The sequence below is a fragment of the Lemur catta genome, chromosome 5 (genome assembly GCF_020740605.2).
Source record: "Lemur catta isolate mLemCat1 chromosome 5, mLemCat1.pri, whole genome shotgun sequence".
Classification (NCBI taxonomy): domain Eukaryota; kingdom Metazoa; phylum Chordata; class Mammalia; order Primates; family Lemuridae; genus Lemur; species Lemur catta.
The window spans coordinates 70,746,491-70,757,788 of NC_059132.1; the positions used below are offsets into that span (position 1 = coordinate 70,746,491).

Here is an 11,298-nt window from a genome sequence, read left to right on the forward strand (position 1 = left end):
ATATTTAAAGTATCATTTGTGACTTGTACACAGTTGGCTTCATGACCTAATGTACTAACCAAAGAAGAATATTCTTTTAAAAGATGCAGTTCTGAGAAAATGACATTTATACTTGTATACCAGTGGTTCTCCAGCAGCGGCAATTTTGCCCCCCACCCCCAGACATTTGGCGATGTTTGGAAACTTTTTGGTTGTCATAACTTGGAGGGTAGAGTGTGCTACCGGTATTTAGTGGGGAGAGATCAGGAATTCTGCTAAACCTCCTGGAAGGCACACAACAGCCCCTCCAACAACAAATTATCATGTCCAAAATGTCAATAATGCCAAAGCTGTGAAATCCTGGACTATACCAACATTTTAAAATCTGAGATCATCTCGTACTTGACATTCTATTCAGCCCTCTTATACTAGATTGAGGAGTGTCCCCCTCCAAAATTAATGTCCACCCAGAACCTGTGAATGTGACCTTATTTGGAAATAGGGTCTTTACAGATGTAATCAAGTTAAGATAGCTCTTCTAGAATTAGGGTGATTGCTAATTCAATGATCCCGGTACTCTTACAAGAAGGAGGAAATTTGGACACAGACACACACACAGGGAAGATGATGACATGAAGACTGGAGTTATACTGCCACTAGCCAGGAATGCCAAGGGTACCTGGCAACCACCACAAGCTAGAAGAGGCAAGGAAGAAGTCTTCCCCACAGCTTTTGCAAGACATCTTGACTTCAGACTTCTTCCAGAACTGTGAGAGAATAAATTTCTATAGCATTAAGCCACTTGGTTTGTGGTAATTTAATGCGGCAGCCCTAAGAAACTAATACATCCCCTAAGCAAAACAACAAGACCACAATCACAACCCCTTCACACCCCAAAACCCTCCACTTGCTCAGTAAATGGACAGAAGACCAAGCTCAGGAAATATCACCATTTATTCATTCAACAAATATTTATTGAGGACCTACTATGTCTTAGGCATTTGAGGTACAACAGTGATTAAAAGAAACAAAGATGTCCTCAAACACTATAATAAATTCTTTAATATGCTTGGCATTTACACAAATCATTTTGCTGGGGTCTAAAAAAGGGAGCAAAAGGGAGAAGGCAAGCGCAAAAGGCATTACATTTGGGAGCAGTAAAGGTATTCAAAAGCTGTTAAAAAGAGATACATTATACTCATGAGTGAATCTGTCTCAGCAGCTCACACTTAGAAGTATTTCTGCAACAGTTGATGAGAGTGATTCAGAAGCAGATTTTAAAGTCAAGGCATCTAGCTTCTTTGGGAAGAAGATATTTCCCAAGAATTTTAAAAGACCTGCTTTTTAAAACTCATATCATTTTGTATTTTCCTCCAATCCCTTGCTTTTTATGAGACCTTATTCTTGTTCATTGTAGTTACCCACAAGAGTGCAATATGAGGGGTTAGAGTTAGCAATATGGTAGCAAATGAGAGCTCAGGGACATATCCAAAGATGCTTCTCCACAGCAAACACATGGCACTTACTTGGATTGCATGTTTCTTTGAGGTAGCCAATGCATCTACCTTATTTGGCCAACTTTCCTTTTTAAGAAGCTAACTCCACCCACACATACATAAATATGCATAACTATTAACTAATTGGCATTAATTCAATGGAAGAATTCATGACTTTTAATGTATTAAATTCTTGAGAGAATACCATCTTCTGTATTAGATGCACATCAAAATAAATCTAATCCATGAAAGGAGATGGGTAAGGATATTCCAGAGCTACCTACAATGCACCTTTTAGGGGGAAAGAGTAATTAATTTTGATTTAGAGAAACCCAAGTCCCCTCTGAGACATAATCAACTGAAAGGCTAACAGATCAGCCAAGTTGGGAATGCAGAAAAAGAAGTCACCTAGGGCTAAAATAAAAACTTGGTAAATATTTGCACAGCAGTGAGCATTGAAACTATTATAAGATGTAAAAATGATGTGTCCCCTCCCCAAGCTAATAACTATATCCACCAAGTCACTAAAATAACCAGATTCAGATTTTAAGGTGGCTATAAAACTCAAACTGGAAATATGTTTTTACTTTTCCATTAAACATAAAAGAAAAAAAGGTTTATCAACAAAATGGAATGGGCTAGCACAATCAAAAGAAAAATTGGCCATAAAAAATGAAACAATTTTTGGGCTCCAAAACCCATGCTTTTTAATGGGAGGAAAAAACGAAAATGTTTTTGGAATACTTAAGAATGCAAGGAACTATTACCGTTTCACAAAAGCCACTCATCACCAAAGTAAATGTTACTTCCAAACCTAATCTAAGGTATTCTAAGATATTCATGCTAATATACTTAAGGTTATAGCATGTTTCTGGTTATGTTTTTTTAATGGAAAACAAAGCAGTTTTCTTTTTAGGATTAATGTCTTATTAACAACAATAATTTAAGTTAAGATGCAGGTGGAAATGAAAAACTTACTCTCTACTTCCAAAGAAGTAAACCTTTCTCTTCCCAAGAAAGAATAGCACAGTATTCAATTCTCTTAAACTCTAAAGTGTACAATAGCTCAGGGCTTCCGTAGGTCTCACTGGAACAGATTATCATATTTACATCTACTATAACTTTCTAATTTCAACCTTCTTTTACATATTTAACAACGAAATTTAATTTATTAAAAAGAACAGTGAACTAAGAATTAAATTATCTAAGCTGTTATACTTTTGCCCATTTGGATAGTCATTCAACATCTCTAATTTAGAGTTCCTATATCTATAAATTTCCGGCCATATTAACTCACCAATTGGCTGTAACGATTTTTTTAAAAGGGAGGTCAGACCACATGTATGTGTGATACTTTAAACGTACAAGTCTTATACTTAAATATAGTGTAGTCATTAAGGTATTAATCCAGGTAAAGGTGAAGTGAGCATCTTAACAACAAATTAAAAACTACAAAAACTTTTCCTATTTAAAAGAATGTTTAAAAAATTGTTCAATTGAAAATTGTCCAGTCAATGTGAATGCATTACAAATCACATTACCAGTGTACAAAGCCCATAAATGGAACCTTTTGACTAAAAGTTACAAGCCAAAGAGGCGCTTTAGACTACTCTAAAGAGCAAGATATGACAGTAATACTTTCAACAGCCTCTCCTTGTTCCTAGATTTTTGTTGTTTTAAGGTGGAGTGTGTACAAATGTGAACCTGAAAGAGCCAGTCCTTCAAGATGGATCCTAAGCGGCTAACTGGGCCTAAATTTAAAACAGAGCTAAGCGGCCATTTGCTGACTAAGGGTCACATACATACCATGAGGTCCCTAAAAACTCACACCTTTTTATCTTTGGGACTTTCAGAGCTGTTCACCCACCTCAACTAATGAGGGCTTAGCTATATTGACCAATCAGAACTAAGCAAGTTTCAATCCTATATTTGCATAAACAGATCTGATTGGGTACCTTGGGTGGGCACTTTTGCTATAAAACCTGGGCCTTCTCCTTGTTTTATAGAGCACCTTCTTTGATACCAAAGGGTGTGTCTCCCTGGTTTGTAAATTGTTCACTGGAATAAAGTCTCTTTTCTCCAAATTCCTTGTCAGGGAACTCTTGTGCACAAGTGAAAAGGTGATTTGGTACTATTTTGAGGTTTGTTTTTATTAAGAGGTTTTACGGGTGGGAAGGTCAATTCAAAGTGCAACAAAGTATCAGTAACTTAGCCTCATAGCCTATAAAGGAAATCCAAACAATTGCTCATTTAACTTTAGGTTTCAGAAAAAGTAACTTTTACACATAAACAACTATCAAAGAAATCGTATGAGGACATTGTGTCTAATACTAGCTGATTTTGCTCTGCTCCTTTGGGCTAAAAATCAGGGTGTGGAAAATATCTTTATTACATAGAGTCCTTTCTTATAATGGTTATTCATTTGTAATATTTTTTTTTGCCAGAACCATTAATATAGATTTTGCAACTGGTAGGAAATAAGGGGGAGTTCTGGTCTCCAGTGGTTCCTCTTCCGTAAGCTAGCTAACTTAACCTAACTCACCTGGCCTCGAGCTTCACTCAGTATTGTCAGCTTTACGTAAAAGACACATGTTAGCTTCAAATACTTTCAAAGTCCCTTCCAGCTCATAACATTCTACTCTTTTATAATTAAAGGAATGAATTATCCTATATTAATGACATAAGGACTAGTGAAATAGGAAACAATATTTCTAAGATACAATAATGTACCAAAACTTCTATAAGCACAGTCCAAGGGAACAAGTAAGATTGCAGAATCTATCTCATACATGCCTCAGCAGGAAAGCCCTAGGGAAATGATTCAGCATTCAACAATATTTCTTCCCACAGAGCATATACTCAACACATTGTGTAGTAAGCTGTATATAGAAGAACAAAATTTTAAAACAAAAAAGCTTTAATCTCCACAATCTTTGTTTAAGTAATTCCTTTTAAAATGTTCCCAAAAGCTACTTCTAAATAGAGGAACTGGGTGGCAGTCGAGAGGAGAGAGAACCATTACCATTCTCCTGAGAGATCATTCACTTCCATCATGTTTTAACAAAAAGGTACAAATAACTTCTAGTATCCTCATGAGCACTTTCTACCGTAAAAAGACTGTGTGTTCACTTCTGTCCTTATTTTCCCCGTTGTATGACATGTATTAAACCTGTCAATAAGCTTGAAAACTGACAAACAAGGTCAAAAGACGAATGAATTGAAGAAATTCAATTAATGTTTTTGAAAAGTAGGACAACAATGTCCAAAGGTGTGGGGGGAAAATAAAAAGCTACTATTTCTTAGTGTTCCTACCAGTGCCCATCACCCCAGTGCAAAGCTCCTGCTATTCAGAGATTTAAGTATGTTTTTAGCCCATCTACACTTCCTTGCCAAAATACACACCACGCAGTCTAACACAGGCTGTAACTGTTAGACTGCTAGTGTAGCAACTGAATCCCGGCAGCACACGGAAGTAGTGTCCTGTAATGAAAGAGTGCAACGTGTCAGTCGGTTTGGGAGTTTCTGGAGTGCCAGCAACTGCAGCAAATCATCACTCTCCAACATGTGGGCCACAAAATCTGAGTTGGGGGCGGGGGTGCCGTTGTTTCTTTTTTTTCCTCCACGTTTTTTTAATGTGGGGGTGAGGAGGAGTTGGAAGTAGACTAGATAATGAAGTCCACTCCAAGATAGATAAGGAACTCCTGGCAAGCTAGAGTCCCTTGGGATAGGATGCTACTTTGAAGGCAAGAGGAATAAGTTTCATTCTCTGTAACCTCACTCCTTGACACTGACAAGAGTCATTGTTTGTTCGCGGAAAAGGCTACCTGCGCTTAAATTCCTTTGCCCCTTTCCTAATTACAAGTTCCCTCTGGGGTTGGCAAATTAGAAAATCAGCAAAAGGGCCAAAGGCTGGTCAGTGCCCCTGAGATCGGCAAGCGCTTGCCAATTGCGGTTGCCCCTCCTTTCCCAGATTCACATACTAGTTCTGAAGTGGGAGCCGCGGTGGAGCCGGAGAGGTGCAACACTTACCCCCGTTCACCCCAATGGACGGCTCCAGCTTAGCTCCGGCGATCGCCAGCACTATTCCGACCATGAACCATTCTTTCCTCATTCTCTCCAGCAGCCTCATGTTTGTTAGGGTGGGTGGGTTTTGTTTATTTGTTTGGCTTTTTTTCTTTTCAAACTGCGATCGCGCAATCCCCGGGTCGTCTCCACACTTTCCTCAGTCCCTCCAGACATGCAGCAGAGCAAGTCAAATTGCCACTAGTAAACTACAGACCTGGGGGTTGCTCCGGCGGCTTTGAGAAGGGCTGGGAGTAGTAGTATCCAGTGACAGGAAAGTCTCACTGAGCGCCGCCATCACTACCACGCGCCTCCTAATAGACGCGCACCAACGCCCCCAGCACCTCTGGCCACGGGCTCGCAAGGGCAGATACTCCGAAACAGAGACTTAGGCCAGGCTGGCAAGCGCAGGCGATCGGGGACGGGAAGCCGCTGGCTGGGGCTGGTAGAGCCACCGCCGCCGAGACTTGCAGAACCTTCTGAATGACAGGTGCGGGAGGGAGTCATAAGACGACCCAGCCACCCGGCTTCATCGAGGCTCCTGCCCCACCAAACCTTTATAGCACAGCCGCCCGCGCCTCTGGAGTATATCCCCAAGGAGAGCCTCTCTTTTGCTCTTCCCTGAGCCCGCGGGAAGGGCTGGCGTGCGCCTGGGGCAGGGGTTTCTCTGTTGGAGCTGCGGCGGCCGGCGCGGCGCAGGTTCTTATGTAGGCGCGCTTCTTCGGGCCATTACGGCGTTTCCCCGACGACGCCGTTGACGTGCGCGCAGGGGAAGGGGAGGCCGCTCGGTGGCTCCGGGTTCCCAGCCCCGGCGGCCGGGGTTAGACGCGCTCGGCCGTGGGCGCGGGAAAGCGGCTGCCTCTTGGGGGTAGCTTTAGCCCGGGAATGGGTTGCAAAATCGGGCCCGGGCAGACGCCCAAGTTCGCAGGACCGCCGCTTTCCAGCGTCCTCTGACCCCTAGGAGGCCGGGCCGGACCTCGCCGGGTCGGTGGCCTGAGATGGGCGCTCTGCCCAGATCCCCTCCGCTCCCGGGTCAACACCTGCCCCTGGGAGTTGGGGGAACTGCTAGGGTGGAGGCAGATCTTACTCTCGGGACAGTGAGTGAGTGCTCAAGTCCCCTTCCCGCCAACGAAGTACCCGTGGTCGGAGTGAGGTCTGTGCTGGCGAGTCCCGAGGGCGCGCGGGCGCCCGGGCTCGCTTGACCCCCAGAGCTGACCCACCCGATTCGACAGGAAAACTCTGCGAAGGGCGTCAGGGGTTCCAAAGCAAAAGTGGCGAGGGACCGAGTCTGAGACGTAGGGGAGTCCTGCCTTTCCTTGCCCCACGTGCTAAATTCTATCCGTCCTCCAGTTTCTCCCTTGAAATGTTTTGTGGCGACCAGTGACACTGATAAGTTTCATAAATGGACTTCTTACCGGTAGACCCTGAAGTAGCATCAGCTTCTCCTTATGATGCACCAAAATAAGGAAAGAAATAAAATAGTATGTGACATTCTGAAGTAGCCTCGTATCTGCCATTTAAATGGTTAAATATGGAACTTAAGGTTTGGAAGGGATTGTTTAGCGATGCCAGACTTTAATTCTGAATTTATTCAAAGCTTGAAAGAGACTTGTCATGTAATTTCCTCTGTGTAATTTAATTTTATCTTGATGATGTGACTTGCTATCCAAAAACCAAGGCACTTTAAGCAGTTGTGCTACCAGTTGTAAGTTACACAGTACCAAGTGTCATCTAATTATTTATCCAGCACCCTAAAGAAAAGTTAATCTCAAGATAAAAAGAATTTGATAGGGAGACACAGATGACATTAAACAATTTATCCTGAAAAGAGAGAAGCAAATGAGGTGTGATAAAATTTGATGTTAATTATCAGGCAGTCACAGGACAAGTGGAGACACATGAAAGAGAGTTTACAACACAATTAGTTTCTTATGGTAGTTTCTAGTAAGTTAAGGAGTCATTGAAGGGATACTTTTGTATTAAAAGATTATTAAACATATTTACTGAAACTGAGCTGGTTTAACTTATAAAGTTAAAACTTCAAAAATTCTTACTTACTAAGAACTCTTTGATATATTTAGAGCAGAATCTACCTCATAGAAAGATTTTTTGTTTTGTTTTTAATAGTACTTAAAGAAAAAGAATGTAGAGCACTCTGAATTCTATTCTGTTAAGGCCTATATTAGTTTATTAATACTGTGGCTACTGTAACAAATAATCCAAAACTGGATTCCTTCAAACAACAGAAACTTATTCTTTCATAGTTCTGGAGGACAGAAGTCCAAAATGAAGATGTTGGCAGGGCCATACTCCCTCTGGAGGCTTGAGGGGAGACTCTTTCCTACCTCTGACTGTTTCCCGTGGTGCATTCCTTGGCTTCCTTGGCTTGTGGCTACAGTGCTCCAATCTCTGCCTCTATCTTCATATCACATTCTCTTCTCTGTGTCTTTCTAGACACACATCACTCCATTCTCTGCATCCATCCTCCTCTGTATCTTTTATAAAGTCACTTGTCTTTGGATTTAGGGCCCAACCTGATAATCCTAAATGATTTCTCAAGATCCTTAACTTAATTCCAGTAGTCCCCCTTATCCTCAGGGGATACCTTCCAAGACCTCCAGTGAATGCCTGAAACTGCCAATTGTACTGAACCCTATATATACTGTGGTTTTTCCTATACATACCTACCTTTGATAAATTTCAATTTATATATTAGGCATAGTAAGAGGTCAACAACAACACAGGCAGGTGGCACTTAATGACTGGGATATGTTCTGAGAAATGCTTTGTTAGGCAATTTCATCATTGTGCAAACATCATAGAATGTGCTTACACAAACCTAGATGTGATAGCCTGCTACACACCTAGGCTCTTTGGCATAGACTATTGTTCCCAGGCTATAAACCTGTATAGCATGTTACTGTACTGAATACTGTAGGCAGTTGTAACATGATGGTATTTGTCTATCTAAACCTAGAAAATAAATAGCTTATAGTCTAGTGGAGAAAACGTGTACAAACAACTTGTGATTTGTGGAAAGAAAAAAACAGGATGTTGAGAATAATCTAGATTGGGGAAGACAGGGATCTCTGAGATCTGAAGGATGAATAGACATGTGAGAGAAACTATTGCTCAGGCAAGGAAGAATTTGACACTTCATAGAATAGAAAGACCAGTGTGACAACACCAGTCAGTGAGGGCACAGTGATGTTAGAAAGGTGGAGAGCTGAGTAGGGTTCAGATCACATGAGACCACTCATGTCGTGGTAAAGAATTTAGATTTTATTAAATAGTGTAAAAAAGGCACTGAAGGATTTTAAGCTAGCAAGTGGCATCTTCAGTTTTGCTGAAGAGATTATTTTAGAAGCAGTCTCTGGAAAAAATAGTTCAGGAAGAAGTGAGTTGTTGGGAGCGGTCTCTGATTACGGGTGAGCACATAGCCAATAGAATCATTGCTGGGAGCCTTGTCAGGGCCCTCTACCAATCACTTCCCGCCACGACTACCTGCAATGGTATATAAGCCCACGGTCCTTCCTGTTCGGGGTCTCTCGCCATGTAACTAGACTAGATGCCTCATTAAACTGCTGTTGGAAGAACTCCAGTTTGTTGCGTCGTCCTTGCAGGCGAGTGCGGCGCGACAGTGAGTAAGCCAATGGAGCTGGAAAAGGCAATTAGTATAAGAATTGTTAAACAGAAAGAATCAAAAGTAAACTATCAGTTATCTGTAGGGGAACAGAGAGAAAGTTGAAAATAACTCCCAAGAATTTGTTTGACAGATGCTGATGCCATTCCCTCCGCCAGCGAATCTTTACAGAGAGGATTTGGGGAAAAGATCTTAAATTCAGTTTTATACATCTTGAGTTCAAGGTACATTGGAACATGTAAATAGAGCTGTTCAGAATGCAGGTAAAATAGGGATTTGATCTCATAAGAATGGAGTTAACTCAAGCTGTAGCTCTGGGATTCTTCAACAACAGATTATGAAAACCATAGGCTTTAACTTTGTATTCTAACATACTCTGATCTACATATCCAATTTGATCTTCCGTTACCCACTTCTAGCAATCTAAAGTGAGATTTCCTGCTTTTGTAATTTTTCTAAGTGATGTGTGATTCCCCAGGAATGCTCATCCTATTTCTATAAGTCCAAATCTAATTGCACCAAGACTTTAAGCCCCTGCACAAATGTTTTCTTCGCCATGAAGCTTTTTCTGATCATTCCCAGTTATGAAAGAATCATTCTGTTCTCTAACTCCCTAGCATTTTATCTCTATCCCTTCTAGACAGTGTAAACTCATTAAAGGAAGGCTCCACATCTGATTCATCTTTTGATCCCACCGTGATACTCCATATATCCACAGCAAAAAAAAAAAAAAAAAAGAACCCATAAAATAAAAAAACTACTTGAATGTATAACATGGCTTAGCTTTTCTTTAAGCATAGGTCTCATGTATGCAAAATCTTTAATATGCCTCAAATGATTCTGTTGTGAAAAAAAATCCTTATTACATAAGTTATGATACCACTGAATAAATCTTTTCACATTTATACACTGTGTTTTAAAAGATATGTTTAAACTGTCTTGATTCTTTGGGATTTTGGTTTGTTTGTTTGGTTGGTTGCTTATTTTGGTTTTGGGGCTTGTGTTGTATTGTTGTTCTAACATTATCAAACTGGAATTTTTTAAAATCAGAACACCAGGTTTTGAGGAAAACCACGAGCTCTGTTTTGTACTTGTGTAGTTTGAGATACCTATTCTACATCTGCCTGGGAACGTCAAGAAGGCAGCTAATGTGTGAGTGTAGAGATCAGATGAGGAGTTTAGGCTAGAGGCATACATTAGTAGCCATCAGCATATAGATAGCACTTAAAGCCATGGGATTGAATGACCTAAGCAGCGAATGTTGGTGAAAAAGGAAAGAAATTGGATACAGGATCAGGATGCTGTTAAGAAGATGAAAAAGAAACAGCCAGAAAGGTAGAAGAAAATCAGGAGAATGTGGAATCACAGAAGAGAAGGGAGAGAGAGTTTGATGAAGGAGGGGGCAACCATCTGGGGTGAATCCTACTGAGAAGTTTTGATTACATACAGGTTGTAAGTGTCCTCAGCAAGAGCAATTTTAGTTTGAAAGGTGGGCATAGAGGCTGTGGTTGGCAGCTTCTAAGGGGTTTCTACCTCCACACCCTTGTGTAATTCCCTTCGAGTGTAGATGAGCTTACTGACTTGTTTATAATAATGAATATGACAGAAGTGATCAGATGTCACTTCCATTAGGCTACAAAAAGACTGTGACTTCTGTCTGGTTTTTATCTGCAGACTTGCTCCTTTGCTAAAGGAAGCCAGCTGCCATGATATGAGCTGCTCTACACAGAAGCCCATGTGGCAAGAAAATGATATCTCCCTGCAACAGCCAGCCAGGACCTGAGGCTTGGAATAAGTCCTCCCTCAGTGAAATCTTAAGACATCTGCAGCCGCATCCTACACCTTGATTATAGCCAGAGGCATTCAAGCCAAGATTTCCTACCCACAGAAACTGTGAGATGATACATGTTTGCTGCTATAAGTTGCTAAATTTGGGGGTAATTCATTACACAGCAATAGATAACTAGGACCTATGCCAAACTGGAAAGAGTTGAAAAGTGCCTGCAGTGAGCATAAACTCAGTCAAGAAATTTCACTATTCTGATGAGCAGGGGAATTACATGGTAAGTGTAGAGGGATGAGGATCAGAGGGTTTTCTTCTTTTGAAGATGGATGATA

The 11,298-nt window shown here is 41.1% G+C and overlaps 1 protein-coding gene across 2 annotated transcripts in view; it reads right to left on the reverse strand.

Moving 5' to 3' along the window:
- The window catches only part of SLC10A7 (solute carrier family 10 member 7), a 210,536-nt gene extending 204,679 nt beyond the window's left edge, over positions 1–5,857 (reverse strand). The window contains exon 1 of one of the 2 annotated variants that reach the window (XM_045552085.1): positions 5,505–5,857. In XM_045552085.1, coding sequence (XP_045408041.1) covers positions 5,505–5,604 — 100 coding nt within the window. In that variant the 5' untranslated portion in view covers positions 5,605–5,857. The remainder of the gene's footprint in view (positions 1–5,504) is intronic. The other variant, XM_045552086.1, reaches the window with a different exon arrangement.
- Between the last annotated feature and the right edge of the window lie 5,441 nt (positions 5,858–11,298).